This window comes from Papio anubis, chromosome 7 (assembly GCF_008728515.1).
Source record: "Papio anubis isolate 15944 chromosome 7, Panubis1.0, whole genome shotgun sequence".
NCBI classification, from domain to species: Eukaryota; Metazoa; Chordata; class Mammalia; order Primates; family Cercopithecidae; genus Papio; species Papio anubis.
Window position 1 is genome coordinate 31,231,042 of NC_044982.1, and position 17,302 is coordinate 31,248,343.

Here is a 17,302-nt window from a genome sequence, read left to right on the forward strand (position 1 = left end):
TGCATGATCAACACATTTGAAAAGTGAGTCACAAGCCTACCTGACATGTGTGTCTTAGTAAGTGCCAGGCATCATGTGAAACCTTTAGCAGCATTAGTTCATTTCATTATCATAGCAACAGCAGGGCTTGGTGACTCACACCTGTAATCCCAGCACTTTGGGAGGCCGAGATGGGAGGATCGCTTGAGCCCAGGAGTCCACAAACAGCCTGGGCAACATGGCGAAACCCCCATCTCTACAAAAAATACAAAAATTAGCCAGGCCTGGTGACATGTGCCTGCAGTCCCAGCTACTCGGGGGGCTGAGGTGGGAGGATTGCTTGAGCTCAGGAGGTCAAGGCTGTAGTGAGTCAAGATCGTGCCACTGCACTCCAGCCTGGGCAACAGAGTGAGAACCTGTCTCAAAAAAAAAAAAAAAAAAAAAATCATAACAACACTAAGAGGTAGGTATTATTATCATCCTCACTTTAAGATATTAATAGAAAACCTAAGAAGCCGTAAGGCTTCCTGAGCTTTTCAGAGGTGTCTGATTTCTGCTAAGGACATAGAGATCCAGCCACATCCTCACCACCACCTCTCTAAGGGACCCTGTGCTAGGATAACAGTGGGTGTGACCAACTTCTGATTTTAAATAAAAGCCTCAGAACCCTTGTGAATGCTCTGGATATGGTATCAAATAAGACTCAACACCACAGAGGCCAATGTTAAACACACTCATAGCTGCCTTTAACTATCACTCATTCTCCCTCAACTTTAAATTTTTTTTTAAGCTAACAGCTTTTGAAAATGTGCTAACAAAGTAACGGAACTAAAGTGGAAATTACAGATTTCAAAGATGAGTTGGGAGATTCTGTTCCAAGAGAGGACAGATTGGACCTCTCTGCCAAACAAGTATGAGACAAAAAAAGCATCTGAGTCAGGGGGAAGAAGGCCAATGCTATTCCAAAAGCCACAATTAAAAACCAATTATGCAAAGCTTGCTAAAAAATGTCAGTGGGCTGCCTTTACGTTTCAAATCACTAAAAACACAAGCGTGCTTAGGCCAACATTTACCCAGCACATCAGCTGGTTTGGGGCAACTTTTTCTGCTCAGGCTAAACATGGATGCACGTCTTGGTCTCTGTTATGAACAAAGTCTGGGAAGACCACCTGGGGCTGAGTGAACACGGCTTCCAAGGCCGCTCTACGGTCCATGGATTCCTATTCACACTTCATCCAAAGGGGAAAACACTCTCAATGTTCTCCAGGGGCCCTGGAGAAGACAGGAAGTCACCAATGTGAAAGTCACAGACAGTTAAGTCTCCTCTCCATCTCTGAAAATGATGAGGACACGGATCCAGTCCCTGTGTGGAATACACACAGGAAGCTGCCCTGTGTTGGAAAGGGCAGTCCATGATGATACATACACACCGATTCCTCAGGGTGACACCCTCAGAAAGCTCCCTAATAAGGATCAGAAGAGCCTGAGGACAGGAAGAAACCACTTAGAGTCACATTTCCAAAAGTAGCTGAGTCATCTCTGAGCCTACTAGCTATATAGCTTCCCAGGCCTCTACCCTCGGAGATTCCGATTCCATGGGCCTGGGGTGGGGTCTGGAAATTTATATTTTTTAAGAAATTTCCCAAAGTGTTTTGATGACCAGTCACATTTTGGAATGATTGGTTTGATTTTTGTTGTATTTTCTTTTTTTCTGCCTGAAGTCAATGAAATTCAGAAATAGCAAAATCTAATGAACAATGGCTGAAGATAAGAACTGGGAAGTAAAGCGATGAAGGAATAGAAAGTTTAAGTGACTTGCCAAGTTGACACAGCTCATAATGTTCAAACCAACAAGCAAGGTCCGTGGGACATAAATATGAGACACAGACTCAAAATCAGGTTGGCAACACAGACCGTGTGAAGTGGGCTGGGGGTAAGACATCAGTGAGTAGTGGGGACTGCGGTGAACTCAAGGCTGTACACAAATACAGCAGGCATCTGCTCCTCAGCTCCAACCTCTTGTTGCGTCTAAGGGTGTGGCTTCAAGTGGCTAGATATTCTGGTTTTTTAAAAGAAGCCAGAAAGTCCACATTTCCTGGCTTTTAAATATGGCAATTCATTCAATTTTTTAAAAAAGAAAACCACACTGTGATTTTGTTAAAAAAGAAAGAAAAAGCAAACCACCCTGTGAACAAGATTCATCTGCAGGCCGACGCCTGCCCCTGGAATGCCAGTGTGCAGTCTCTTTCCTGAAAGGTCATCCAGTTTAGCCTCCCTTGAACTCTTGAGTTCCCTCTAGAGCACGGAGAGGTGGCCAGAGGGTGAGGGGTCCTGTCTAGCAGGTTGATTAGAAAGTGTCTGGTGTGTGTATGTGTGTGTGCAAGGGTGGGGCTTCGGGCCTCCCTCCCCTCCCAACTGAAAATGCATTCCAGACCTAGAGGCAGGGTGTGACCACCACAGCCACAGCTCCCTGGGAGATGACCTGGGAAGGGCCAAGATCTTCAGGCCAATAGGGACTGGTTGGTGGAGGAGTCCAGCTGTGAGGGGCTACAGAGGAAAAGTCAAGGAAGGAAAGCTCTGGAGAAAGCCAGAGAGCAAAGCTGTCCTGAAAGGGAATACTAAAAAAGAAAGGAGAAAGAAGCAACAGCTTTAAAAATTCCACAACCCAGGAAATGACGTTCCCAGAGTCCCTGGCCAATCATCAAAATGAGCAGTCTTGCCACTGCCACGTCCTTGGTCTGCTTAATTTTTCTTCATGGTGCTGACCACGAACTCACCTTATATATTGTGTATTAATTTGCTTACTTTTGGATGCCCTCACTGCAATATATAGCGCCGAGAGATGCAAGGCTTTGACTCTTTTATCTGCAGTTCGGTTCCCAGCGCCTGGTGCAGTGCTCAGCACATAGTAGATGCTTAACAAATATGGCTTGAACAAACGGACTGCAGGGAAGCAGTTGGCACCAAAACAGTTTAACGTCATGTGTTGACTATGTAATAATAACGACATGAGCACAAAGTATTTTATAATTCACAAAACCTGTCGTTGAACTTAATTCCTCCCATTTTCTTTTACTGAATTGCTCTGTTTGTTTGGATACAGCCCAGGAGACTGCTGGCCTCTGCAAGGCGAACAGCCCAAGAACCAACTCTGACAGAGCTGCCTGCACGGCGGCTCAGCTGGCTCTCTCTCTCTCTCCCATTCTCTCTCTCTCTCTCTCTCTCTGGGGACTAGGAGACAATGAGGCTGCAGAACTGCAGGGCTCAGCACTCACCGGGCAATGTCATCAAAATGATCGAACATTCCGGGGCCAGGTTCATCCAACCTCCCCAGCTCAACAGAGCTCTGGTTAGAAGTCTGGGAGGGGTATAGAGGCATGGGAGGCCGCACAGCATGTGGGCTCAAGACAGACTGCCTGAGCTCATTTCCCAGCTACTGACCTTGGACCTGCCTCAGCCTTGTTGACCTCATCTGTAATGTGGATATAACAACAACAATAACAACACTAATTACTTCAGAGGGTACTTGTGCAGCGTAAATGAGGTACTTTACAAAGAGACCTAGTACCATGCCTAGGACTTAGCTCAGCACAAGTGACACCCGGCTGTAATGGCGGCACACCGGGCCCCAGTGCTATCACTTCCCAGCAGTGTGACCCTGAGTGACTGAACCCCCTCCCTAGACCTCAAACTCTTCTCTAATATGGGGGTAACCTGGACTCCAGGACTGAATAAGGAATGAATGAAGTCATGCATGTTAAATACTTTGTGCAGGTCCTGGGACATATTAAATGCTTAATGAGCTAGTATCTGATTATTATTCAAGAAATTTTTACTAGTCTAAAATGCCAATATGAAAATCCACTCAAGGCAGTTTGCCATATGCAAATAAATCTTTAGACCATAGATTCTTCAGTTGCAAGTTTCTTTCCCCACCCCCTTTTAGGTTTTAGTTACTCTAAGAATTAGCTCTCCCAGCCCCTGGGGATCTGACCTAGGAGGCATTTGGAGGTGGGTTCACAGTGCAGGGCTGGCATCCCTCTACATCGGTACAATCTCGCAGCTCCATCTGCCTCTTCGCCCCCACAACACTGCAGTCTGACAGCGAGGGAGAGGACATGCAAATATGCCCTAAAAACGGCTTGTTATTTTCACGGCCTGGATGGTGCACGTCTGTGGGTGCCTGTGAGGACAGCATGTCACTGTTGGGTACAGGGCAGATGCCACCAATTTGGGGGTGGTGTAAAATGTAAAAATACCCAACCCAAATAAAAGTGGCTTTTCCAAAAAAAAAAAAAAAAAGGGAAGAGTTCCTCCAGTGCCTTTTGCAGAGGAGAGAGGTGGTAACTCAGCCCCCCAGGCGAATCTCAGCTTGGCCACCTCTGCCCAAGACACCTGGCTCCTCATCAACCCCATGCACAGCCTTAGTGCCCATGAAACTGCTCAGCTACTGGCTCCAAATGGCAATTTTACTGTGGAATGACCCAGAAACAGATGCTCTCAAGTTACAGACCTGGGAAGGTGAGGAGCAGAGGGCCAAAAGACAAGGACCCTGCATTGTGAAGACGGAACACTAAATAAGCTGGGAAGTGCTCCAACAACACATTGGCTTTCAAGATCAATTCAGAAGAATATAATCACAGTCAACTCACATCTTGTAATCCACAGTCTTTAGTTGGCACCTATGATGGACCTCATCCACGTGTCTTGAGCACAAACGGCTAACAGGGTCCAGGCAGTAGAGGTAAATGAAGACAGATGGTAGTAGCAAAAGCAAAACCAACAATATAAGTAGGATCAAGAATAACAGGGAGGTGCAGGGGCCTGTGGCCTACTGGAAAGAGGAAACAGTAAAGTACCTCCGTCCACCCCCACTGAACCATTGCCATGCCAGAACAGGGCAGTGTATGACGAGATCTTCCAATTTTTTAATCAAAATTTTCAAGTGAAATGTGGGTTCGCGTTTCTTTTAAAACACTGAGCTGGCCAAACAAAATACATCTGAGAGCCAGGTCCAGCCTGCAAATGGCCAGTTTGCCACCACGGCCAAGCCCCCAACAGTCCTCTGCAGTTTTTAGATACCTGTCAGGAGAAGGGGAGCTGAGAAATAGTTGCCTAATATCCCCAGCTCTCCCCTGCGGTTACCCAGACACCCTTCTCCATGCAGAAAGCCCTCTCTCTCTAGCACTTCCAGCACTTCAGCCCCCCGAGCTCCCCCCAGGCTCACCTTTGCCTGTGAACCCTCCCTCCAAGCACAGCTGCTATTCCCAGCTGCTCAGCCGCTTCCTGTGCCCTCCCCATCCCAGCCTCTTCCCCACCTCCCACCACAGGCTCCTCCTTTCCAGGGGGCAGCTACTCTGGCAGGCCTCTGAAGAAACGGCACTGCTGGGAACCTTGCTGGGGGAGGCCTTCAGACAAACGGCCAGCCCTGGGCAAGTGGCCGGGGGCATGCCCTGCATAGATCCTCGGCCATGCTGGGGACTGCTGCTGCTCACCAGTGCCCTGAGAATAGGGCTCATGAGAGCTGCAGGTACAACGGACCTGAGGAGGGGTCCCTTGCAAATGCCACATGTGGGTGCTCCACGTGTGGGTCCTGGGCAAGTGCCATCTAAGGCGGACACTGCTGGCTGACTGAGGCCATGCCCAGCTCTGGCAGCTGCTTGGGAAGGGAGACCGCACTACTCTTCCTCCAAGTTCCCTGGTTCAGTTGCAGAAAGGGCCAAGAGGGGTGGAGGTCATGATGTGACTAATGATAATTTTAAAAGATAACCTAATATTGGCATTCTCTTGTCTACTTTTCAAAACATGTACACATTCCCATTCCCATTATCTCCCCTGATCCACCCACCACCCCAGAGAGATGGCCGAGATATTGCTGTTCATTACTGTTATTATTATCACTCTTCCCCTGCCCCTCGGAGAACCAGAGACAGGTTAAATATCCTCCCCTGGCCCAGTGCTTCTCCAGTGTTAACACGGCAACGAATCCCTGGGGGATCTTGTTAAGATGCAGATTCTGATTCAGAAGCCTGGAGCGAGGCCTGGGATTCCGCATTTCTGATAACCCCAGGGTGGTGTGGATGCTACCGGTCCTCAGACTCCACTTTGACTAGCAAGGTTAAGGTCCCATGGTGGGTTTAGGGCCAGACCTGGAATCTGCCAGGGGTAAAAGACTTGCTCACCTCACTTTTCACGGGCTGGGGCCTCTTGCCCAGTTTCACCTCCAGGAAGTGCAAGGGTGCAATCATGGCCCCGAGGTTGCGGATGTCAGCGTATTTCAGCTCCTCCACAGTCAGGGCCGAGCTGGGGAGTCCGGTCAGGGGGCCAAGCCCTGGCAGGGAGCCTGCGGTCACCGAAGGGTCCGGGATCTGCCCAGGCATCATAGCAGGAGGAGCGGCAGGCCAGCCTGGAGTGGGCAGGAAAAGAGCAGGACAGTCAGCCAGGTCAGGGGCTCCAGGAGGGCTCAAGCCCCTCGTCTTGCCAGGACTGTCGCTTCTTTCACCACTGTTCCCCTGAATCCCTTTCCCACCCAGCTGCTCTTCCTGCCGTAAAGTCCTTCCTGTTACAGAGGAAAAGTTGCTCAATTAACTCACACCAAGGTCACCCTTGGCACTGCCAGGAGTGTCTGCCTTTTTTATTTTGAAGGCAATGCTTGACCCAGTCATAGGCAACATGTATTCAGCCTTTGCTCTGTGCCAGGCCCCACAGTAATCCTGTAGTCAGTCCCATTAGGCTGGATCAGAGGTCATTACACAGAGGAAGTAGCCAAGCTTAGAACGATAATTTGCTCAAGGTTGTACACAGTTAAAACTGGTGGAGCTGGGATTTCAATGGCAGCATACAGTCTCTGAAGAGAGTGAATTATAACGGCGGAACCTCAAGCACCTTCACACCTGTTTCAGAGGAAGCTATTTTTGGTCTGGCATGGTGCCTCCCCTCCAATCACACATCCTATTCTGCATACTTGTTAAGACACCGTGAATAGGAGATGAAGCAAAGCTAAGTTAAAGGTGAGTATGTGTGATATCTATGAGGAAGGGACTGAGGCAAAGCAGGTGGAATTAATTAGCATGTGCTTTCCGTGTGAAACCCAGTACCAGAAAACTCCTCCATGCCCTCATGCCCTCCCCCCTTTTTTTTTTTTTTTTTTTTTGCCCAGGCTGGAGTGCAGTGGCACGATCTCGGCTCACTGCAACCTCTGCCTCCCAGGTTCAAGCAATTCTCCTGCCTCAGCCTCCCGAGTAGCTGAAATTATAGGCACGTGCCACCACACCCAGCTAATTTTTGTATTTTTAGTAGAAACAGGATTTCCTCATGTTAGCCAGGCTGGTCTTGAACTCCTGGCCTCAAGTGATCTACCCACCTCAGCCTCCCAAAGTGCTGGGATCATAGGCGTGAGCCACCACACCTGGCTACCTCCATGGTCTCTTCATTCTCAGAGCAAACACATATTCCAGCTGTACCAGACCAAAAAGGTGTACGAGGGAAGACAGATTCAGACATGGAAGAAGGATGTAAATTAGACAGGTCAACACCAAGGGAATTCTTCCCTTTACTGGGGGAAGCTCATGGGGAAGAAACGGTCATTTCAAGGCACAGATGGCAGTGAAGAAAGCTGGTCTGCCAATAAAGCCAGTCCCTTGAAGGGCTCCTCCTACCCACCCATCCATCCAGTTACTGACCACCTACTATGAGCCAGCAGGCCCTAGGAATATGGAGGTCAGATGTGCAGTCTTAGCTTTGGAGCAGCCTTATAAGTAGCATGTTAGTATGAAACTGCTCTTAGATTCTAGTCCTGGAAAGGAAATCATTTCTCCCTCTTCTCACCTTTCTGCCTAGGGCCATAAAATCAAAATCCTCACTGGCTTAGCACTCCTGAGGGAAAATCTTTGGCCTATCCTTCCATCTTTACCTGTCTCTTCCCATGGAGAGAGATGTATTTGGCAGAAGAGGGAAGATCTGATGTCCATTGGACAAGGCTGCTCTGGTGGGCAGTTAATCTACTCAGATGGCCACACGTTCTTGGGCTCTCTGTCTCCTACAGGAGTGGCCTTGGAGGGTGACCCTTGATAACCACCTGTCCCCATTCCACTTCCCAGGTCTAGATCATTCCAGAGAGGGGCATTCATGAACCTGTTTTGGCCACAAGTGCAAGTCATATTCTCCATCTCCATTTCACTTTCGAAGGTGAAATTTGGTTCCCTGTCCAAGTCCAGAGTCTATTTCCCAATAAGTTCTATTTCTCTAAGAGGAAAAGTATGTGAGTAATTTGTATCCTCAAGCACAAAGGTTTCCACTGGCCATCCCTTTGTCTAAAGCAAGGTGTCTAAAGCAAGGTGCCTGGGAACGGGAAGTGGACCTGCCGTTTCATCCTCAGTATACCTGCCGCATCGGTCATAAAGCCTCTGCCCATAGCTCCCTGGCTTGACCCAGAGTTTTTCTTTGGTATCCTCAGGCTCCTCTATCTGTGCTCTATCTACTGTACCTCCCACATCTGGTCCTCTTAGCACCCCTTCCCACTCACATCCTTTCTCTACTTCCTTCACCCAGTGTCCCTGGGCCATCGGAAAAAGGTGTGAGACTCAATCACATTGAATTACAGTCTTAGAGCTGAAGGAGGCCCTGTGCTCATCTAAACCACATCCTCATTTTGACAGGAGGAAACTAAAGCTCAGAGAGGCTAAATGGCCTCCCCAAGGTCACACAGCTGCAGAGGATTGGAGCCACGGCTCGACTCCTGGTCCCAGGGTTTTAGACCAAAGCTTTCTCACTCTGCCTTTTTTGTTTCCCTTCCTGGGGTCCAATAGGTAACGATGCCTTCAGCAGAAGGAATGACTTTCTCATGATGGGCTTTCAGACACCAGCCCATAGTAGAGGGTCATTGTCATGCACAGAGGACCCTCCACCCCCCATGGAGATCCAGGTTTAGGAAGTTCCCTGAATAACTCCATGGTAGCCTGCGTGGCAGCCCAGACATAGAAATAGCCCCTGAGACCTCTCGCATGTGGGTGTTCAATGTCCTCTGATCCCCCAAACTCTGAACTGGACTGGAGCCTAGTGCAGTAAGAGAGCCTTCTCTCAGCCCTCTGGAATGGAACCTGCAATGCAGAGAGGGCCGCAGCCTGCCACGTAGGAGGCTGCTCCGGGGCACTGTAGATGAGCTGCATGTCTCCCCTGGCCTCCTCTAAGGAGAACAGGGAAGGAGCCAGCAGGAAGACCTATTCCTTGTAGCAAAACTGTGCCAGGAACAAACCATGTGGCCATGTGGCCAGCAGCGCGGTGATTCCAGGTGGTAAGCAGCAGTCACGGCTGGTTGTCGCCCAGGTGACCCCAGTGCTTAGCATCATTTCTGGCGCAGAAAAGGTCATCAATAATACTTGTTGAAGTAAGAACTAAGTAAATAAATGAATGAACAAATGACAGCAAATTCACAGCAGAGCAAAATTCAGCAAATGGGGTAAGAATCCGTCTCTGGAAGCTTAGATGCTCATTATCAGGCTGTAATTTCACCTCCAAGTTATTCATTCCCACAGTAGACCCCAAGAAAAACACTCCAGAGGCTTCTGTGTATTTCCGTGCCTAAACCTTCCATCTCTGGGAGATGGAAGCCAGACCCCATTCTGTTCCGGGAATGATAGGCTGTTTGCAACTTCTGTTTATTCTCACACAGATGGTAGAAATGAGACACTAACGAATGATCCCCAAATATAACGAATTTTCTGCTACTGTGGAACCCCCTGAAGGGGCGGCCACCCTCTGGGAGCGGGGGCCCCTAAATTTTGCCATTCCTGTTCCCCTGTGAATCCATCCCAGTGACAAGCCTCACCCAGGAGACAAGGCACTAGTCTTTCCTTTGTAGAAGCAAAAGTCCCCTATCTTTCCGCCCCCTACAAAAGAGCCCCCTAACTGCTCAGATACAAACCACAAAGCCCTCAGCCATGCCATTCCTAGGAGACAACCACAGCAGCTGACATTCACCAGCCGGAAGTCATCCTAAACATCTCTGGTAGGGGGGCACAGAAGATGGAGGAGCTGAGCAGCTGCCTTTCATAATTGGATCCTCATTAACTGCAAAGAGCTGGCTGACGATCTAAGGCAGAAAGGCAACTTTAGTGATTTGAAAAATAAAACAATTTGATGTGATTTAAGGATCTATAAAAAGGGGGAGGGGGCAGTGGAGGTGGCAGCGGCAAGGAACCAATAACATCCAGAAGGGACTTACCCACTTCAAGGAAGACTTAGGAAAGATGACAAGAGGTGAAATCATCTCCCACACTGGTTGTTCCATACGGAAACAATTTAGTAGGAAAAGAAGAACTACGCACTAAAAGCTTCAGGAGAAGAACCCAGAGTTTTTTCCCTTCAGGGCCCAGGAGGTCTGAAAGGCAGATAAACATCCTCGGTGTCTCCATGAGTAACTAGGGGGCATAAATAAGGAGCAAGCTCTATACATTGGCAGAACACCAACACTGGAAAATGGGGCTTGTGCCTCAAAATAGAGGCCTAGAATCCAAGAAGACTTTGGCAATGCGGGACACTGACCAGGAATAAGTTGGAAGTCAGCCAGTGAAGGAAAGCTGGGTGAAGCACACATCCAAGATGGCGACTGACTAGCAAGGCATGAATCAGATAGATGAGGTTCAGAAGGTCACAGTGAACCCTAAGCTGTTGTTGATCCTAAGATTATGATGCAGCTCCCCGAAAGCCAGCTTGAAGAAAATGGGGACCAGATGGATCTAAGAGGAAAGAACTTGAAAAAAAAAAAAAAGGTCTGATAGCTGTACTCTCTACTCTTCCTCAGTGGCCTGTGGGCACACAGTTAGGGCACTGCCTTGTACAAGCAGAAGAAAAGCCACAAAACATTTCAAGTCTAGAAAATAGAGCCTCCTGGGAGATACTAACATGAAGTATCATTTCAGCCAAAAGAAAAGTTAAAGGTAACTTATTAAGCTTTTTCCTCTGGTTTTCTTCTCTCATTTTTTTGTATGTAAATCTGTAAGATATTAGGTTGGTGCAAAAGTAATCACGGTTTTTGCCATTGAGCATAATGGCAAAAATTGCGATTACTTTTGCACAAACCTAACGCCTTAAATCTTTTTTTTTTTTTTCTTTTTTTTTTTTGAGACAGAGTTTCATTCTTGTTGCCCAGGCTGGAGTGCAATGGCATGATCTCGGCTCACCACAACCTCCACCTCTCGGGTTCAAGTGATTCTCCTGCCTCAGCCTCAAGTAGCTGGGATTACAGGCTTGCACCACCACGCCTGGCTAATTTTTTAGTAGAGACAGGGTTTCTCCATGTTGGTCAGGCTGGTCTTGAACTCCCAACCTCAGGTGATCTGCCCGCCTCGGCCTCCCAAAGTGCTGGGATTATAGGCGTGAGCCACCATCTTTTTTAATGGAAGTGTCTATAAATAAATAACAGTCTTGTTTTATGAGTCAAATTTATAAGGGTCATTCTTGTTAGAAAGTGCCCTAAAATCAGCATTTTCATCCAGAATGGCAAAGACAGGTAAATAAAAAGAGGTTAAGAGAAACTTAGCATCTGCATCATGAACTTTCTGTCCATAGAAACAAAGGTTTCAAGGAGGCTATAAAACTCCTGGGCCTCTTTGAGAAGGTAAGCTCCCCTCCAGGCCAGCAGCTGGCTTGGGCTGCCATGAGGAATAAGAATGGGTATGCACATGGGTGCAGATGGCCTAAGGCTCAAGGCTTGGTGCTGAGAGAACGTGGAGGTGAGAGTGACAAGTCAAGGAGGGAGGGAGTTTACAGTTGAGGGCAGGGCATGGGCAATGGCGACTGAGACTCAACAAGAGAAGTGGGAGATCTTGGGAGCTAAAGCCTGGGAAGATTCCCAGGAGAGAGCAGGATGCAGAGGGCAGGAGTCCACAGAGAAGGTCAGAAAGGTGCCAGGCCAGTGGTCACGGCGCATAGTACCTGCTACCATTAATCTTGGAGAATCAACCACAAAGCCTCTTCTTGGAGCTAAGGAGTCACCCAGGATGACCTCTCTCTTGGAATCTGAATGACGTAGGTCACGCAGCTTCCAAAAGTCAAGGAGATCCAGAAGGTGAGAAGCAAGATGATGGGGGCAGGGCTCCAAGACTGAGAGTGCAGGCGAGCAGCAAAAGGCTCTCTTCAGATGGCTGTCCCCAGCTCTGCAGGCCAAGAAGAAGGTGGGGTTAAGAGTGGCGGTTTGGGAGCCAGATCACCTGAGTGTGAATCCTAGATCTGTCCCTTACTGGCTGTGTGCCCTTGGGCAAGTTCCCTAACCTCTCTGTGCCTCTCTTTCCTCAGCTGTAAAGTAAGAATAACAATGTTATTTGCCCTGTATAACTGTCAAGAGGATTAAATTAGTTAATACTTGGAAAGTACCTGGAACAGTGCCTGCACATAGTAAGTGTGAAGTCAGTGTGGCCACCAGGGCCTTCCTTCCTGGAGGGGCACCAGTGCCAGATGACCCCTCAGGGTCCCTTCTGGACTAGTCTCTCTTTCCTGCAGCCATGAAGAGGATTTTCCCCAGAGGATTCTCTGCTCTCCCACTTTCCAGCTCTAAATCCCAAGGGGGCAGGACCATCTTGCATCCTGGCAGTTGACTGAAGAACAGAAACAAAGGGTGCCAGGTCAGGGCTGGGTAGAAGGTGCAGAAATGGGGCCCAGCACCTGCCCTTGGCCTCGGTTTCCTCTAAGGTCTCCTCCACCCTGCAGGCCAGAACACGGCTGCACAGACACTGGCAACAAGGTGCCATCAAGAACTAGTTTCCATTCCTGCCCCGAGGCAGACAGCCAGCATCTCCTGTGCCGTTTAATCTACTCCATCCCTGCACTGCTTCCTAAGAAGACAAGGAGGGGTAGCTGGGTTCAAGGGAAGCCACTGAACACTGGCAGCCGTGATCCCTGCACAGCCATCCCAGCCATAGGAGAACCTGGAACCAACCCCCAGGAAACTCCTGGTTTTCCCTGGAGACCAGAGAAATGCTTCCAGGGCCTTGCCTATAACACAGCTTTGTGCTCTGCCTAATGTAGGTGCTCAGTAAATACATATGAAGTTATCTCTGCCAGGAATCTTTAACCCAGGCAGCAAGAGGAAGCTGGGAGCGTACAGCTACTGGATGAGCTTTCTATTCCCCCTTCGGCTTCACGCCAGTTCTGGTCCTTGGTGGCTGGCAGGGGTTAACAGTACCACACCTAACACAGACACACACACAAGGTGTGATAACCGCCCTGGTCTCTTTTTTAAAAATGCCATTGGCCAGCTGAAGCTTTGCAAATGGAGCTCCGCAACCAAATCCCGTGGGCTGCAGCAAGAAAATAGACTAAAAAACAACAACAACTAAGAATGGTGGGCTCTGGCCAGGCCTCCCACAGCCAGCAATATGCAAAGAAACACAGGCTGAAAATTCCAAGACTGGGTCACTAAGGCATTTGTCTCTGCTGAGTTTCGAGAGGCCAAACCACACACACACACACACACAAGAACGCGTGTGCACACACATGCACACGCACACACACATACACAGGCACATGGAGCTTGGCAGTCCCTAAGTTCCAGAGTTGGTAATACAAGCCACGGAACCGACTGCCAAGACAAGCAACAGAACGAGCCAGGCCCGGTTTCATTGGCCACCATACACTGCATATGGCCCGGGATGCAGCCAAAACAGTGTTCTCACCCTCCTCAAAGGCATAGGAGACCCTCTGTTTTCAAACACACCTCCACAGAGCCTTAATTAAAGGAAAATGGAAAAATAATGTGCCTGCTGCCCTCCCCTGCCTATATAGGTATGCACACACACATACCCATACACACTCACTCCATTTTTCTCTTCCTCCCATTTCGGTTTCAAACATAATTCATTCGCATGGAAAAAAAGCAAACTGCATCCTGCAGCAGAAAGGCAGAAAAGAATGTTGCTTGCCCTCAACCCTGGCTCTGATTGCTCAAGTTGAGCTGGGGCTGAATGAATACAGAGCAGGCCGGCCTAGAGTCGGCATTGGCCCCTTTCTTTCCAGAGGGGAGATGGAAACAGACACTCGAGAGAGACAACCCATTGCAACACCAGTAGCCCCACTACAAACGAGGCCCAGAGAGCCTATTCCTGCCAGGGATTCTGCAGGTTGGAAAAGCTGCCCACACATCCTGCAAACAGGTAGGGAGATGACAACAAACCCAGGCAGTCAGGAGGAGCATTCCCTGGTAATAGCTGCAAAAGTTAGGCAGTAGGTGAGTGGGGAGACCCTTATCCAAACCCTTTCTATGGGGCATTATCACCACCTTGCAACACATCTCCTTGAAGGTGACTGCAGCCAACCTAGGAGAAAAGGCGGAGGTCTACACACCCATGACTCCCTGCAGCCCTTCAAATCGCACAGCACCCAGCTCTTCAGGAAGATTCTGGAGCTGCCTGCAGCTCTGAACCAAAGCCAAAGTAGAAGGGAACAGAAGAGTCTTTGAGAAATCCATCCTCCCTGCTCTAAACAAGGCAAAACCTTAACCACCCAGAGGTATGAGAATAGATTTTGCTTCTCTGCCTGGATCCTCAGGTTTATATAAAATCAGAGCCATGCTCACACCTGATACCTGGTTAAACTCTCCCCTAGAAACCTGCAAAGGAAGATAAGCCATCCATCCAAGCTGCAGCCAGATTTGCTGGAAAGGTAAAAGCAATGGGAAGTGTTTTTTAAAAACCCTCAGGGAAGGAAGGTTGGGGGGAAGGGAGATATGTGAACGCAGTTCCTATCAAGGGCTTAAAGGACGTTTGGGTACACCCAAACATGGTTCAAAGCTTCCCAATTCCTGATGCTCCTCAAATTAAGACCCTAGGGAGAGACCACCAAGATTTAAGCCTGGGTACACACGCCTAAGCAGGCTGCAAGCCCTTTCTGAGATACAGACCTGAGCACATTTGCCCTAAGCACACGTGGTCGGGCCATAGCCCCATGCCCTGGATTCCAATAGGGAGGGCAGCACCCTAGGCAAGGGCCAGGACATCTTGCAACTGGAGATGACCCAAGGGGGTCGGTTGATTTCTCCTTCCACCAGCCTTTCCATCCCTGCAAAAGAGCCAGGACCTCCCCATCTTCCCCAGCCTCCTCATCTTCCCTGCTCCTCCCACTGACCCAGGCAAAGCCTGGCTCTGCCATCCCAAGGTCCAGGGGTCCAGGTGGAAGGCCCACTCCACCCCCACACTCTCCCACCCCCAACTGCACCCCTACCCCTCGACAACCTCCTTTGAGGGGAGGAGCAGAGGAGAGCCTTCTAAGCTGGGCTGGGCAAGGGAGAGGCTGGTTACCTACAGGAGCCTGCTTGCCTCCTTATATAACCTGGCGTGGGAGACAGGAGAGCCCAAAGGGGACCCCGGCCACCCCTAGATCCTTTCCCAGCCCAGAGCTCCAAAGCAATGGCCATGAGAGAAGGTGCCTTCATTGGATGGAAATCCAGAGCCCTTCTCAATACTCTCCTCCAGGTCCGGGTCCTCCGGGAGTCGCGCTTCCTCCCTGCCAGCAGGTCCTTGTCATCCCTCCACAGTCGAACTCCCACCCCAACCCCGCACCTCCCTGGCCCTTCACCCTCCATCTCCAACCGCACAGCCCGCGGGCAGTTTTCTCCCCACTCACCCCGCCTTCCCCGCCGCCCGAGGAGAGCACCTCCCTGCAAACGGACACGGGAGGAGAGCGCGGGAGGGAGAAGGAGGGAGCGCCCCGGCTGCCCAGGGAGCGGACGGAGCCTCCCGTCCCGGGGCGGGAACCAAAAGGAAGCCTGGGGCTGCCGGGCGCCTCGCGGGAGGGGCCCGGCTGCAGCGCCCGGCGCAGGGAAAGCTCGGGGTCCCTGGGCTGCGGGAGCCTCCCCGCGGGGCTGGGCTGTGGCTCCTCGCGCTCCGCCCGCGCGGGGCGGCCGGGCCCAGAGTGCCCGCGCCGCGCCCGCCCGCCCGCGGCCCGGCCCGGCCCAGCGCCCCCGGCGCGCGCCCTCGCACCCACCGTGCAGAAGCTGCGGGCGGAGGCGGCGCCCCCAGGGCCGGGGCCCGGCTACAGGCGCCGTGCCCGCTCCGCGCCGCTGCCGCCCGGCCGCGGAGCTCCGCCCGGTGCCCAGGCCTGTCCCGGCCCGGGAGCCGCCGCGGCGCCAGCCCCGCCGCCGCTGCAGCGTCCGCTGCCGCCAGCGCCCCCCGTCGCGGCCGCCGAGCGTCCCTCCCGCAGGCTGTGGCGGGCGGCGGGACGGGTTGCATCAGCCCCGGCTATGTAGCGGCCCCTGGGCGGCGGGGAGGGGTCGGGAATGCGGAACCGGCCGAGCTGCCAGCTCCAGACGTCAGAGGGGGACGGAGAGGAAGGGAAGGAGGGGACCGAGGAGGAGGGGTGTGGAGCCGGCGCTTCACACCCACTGACCTTAACCTCCCCCGCCGCCTTGGGCGCCCTCCTCCCGCTGCCGCTTGCGCTCCTGTCCCCGCGGGGGCGGCCCGGGTTCCATCCAGTCCCCCGGCTCCGCCACCCCATGGTGCAGGAGCGCGCGAGAAAGCAGGACGCGGCGAGCGGTTATGTAAGCGCACCCCCCGCGCACCGCCGCTCGGCTTGTGCCCGCCAGGCAGCCGCAGCGCTGGGAGAGAGAAGCGAGAGGCCGGGACTGGGGGACAAGTCAAAAGCCCCTTCACGCACAGCCTGTGTTAACCATGTACCTCAATCCCGGCGCTTCCCCCCAAACTGAGAGAGACAGGGACAATTTCAGCACAGTTTCATCCTTGGACACTTCAGGACTGAGCGGGTGAGGAGGCGATCTCGCCAGCCTGCTTTATTTTTCGGTGGAGAAGGATGGGCTGAGATGAAGGCATCTGGGGACTCCTACCCCTACCCACCGGCCCCCGCCAGCGCCCTTAGGCCCCGAGGCGGCTCGCTGCACCAGCCTGCCCTCCGCTAGGGCTGCAGCCTGAGACCGCGGCTTGCTCTGCTGCTGGCACAGTTTGACCCTTGGGCTTGTGCCCTGCTCCAGCGGGCTTCTCCTTTCCACTCCGGACACAGCAGTGAGCAGAGCCAGCCCTCAGCAGACCCCAAGTGGCCTTCTTCCCGGTTACAGCTTCAATAGCCAACCCCACTCCCACCTTCCATCCTCCTAGAGAGAAAATGGTGAAGGGGACTCCAGAGGGAAGGTGACATCCATGGTGCCCTGCAGTCTACAAAGGCAGAGACACAGAGCCCTCAGGTAGAACGGGATTCCCTAGGTGGCATCTCCTACCTCCAATGCTCCTGGGTACCCATCGAGCCCCCTACCTTCTGCCTAAGCCAGATAGGAGTGATGAGTTTTATACTCAGCGACTTTCGGCCTCCTTCTGAGAGTGAT

General features: G+C 51.5%; 1 protein-coding gene across 5 annotated transcripts in view; it reads right to left on the reverse strand.

Annotated features, from left to right (window-relative positions):
• JDP2 (Jun dimerization protein 2) overlaps positions 1-16,996 on the reverse strand; it is a 42,024-nt gene extending 25,028 nt beyond the window's left edge. The window contains exons 1-4 of one of the 5 annotated variants that reach the window (XM_031667970.1): positions 15,955-15,972; positions 12,352-12,572; positions 11,914-12,134; positions 6,162-6,385 (exon numbers count right to left, since the gene is read on the reverse strand). In XM_031667970.1, the coding sequence (XP_031523830.1) occupies positions 6,162-6,385; positions 11,914-12,134; positions 12,352-12,371 (465 nt within the window). In that variant the 5' untranslated portion in view covers positions 12,372-12,572; positions 15,955-15,972. Of the gene's footprint in view, positions 1-6,161; positions 6,386-11,913; positions 12,135-12,351; positions 12,573-15,594; positions 15,839-15,954; positions 16,207-16,356 lie in introns of those variants that run through there. The other 4 variants (XM_021941416.2, XM_003902073.5, XM_003902075.4 and 1 more) reach the window with 4 other exon arrangements.
• Between the last annotated feature and the right edge of the window lie 306 nt (positions 16,997-17,302).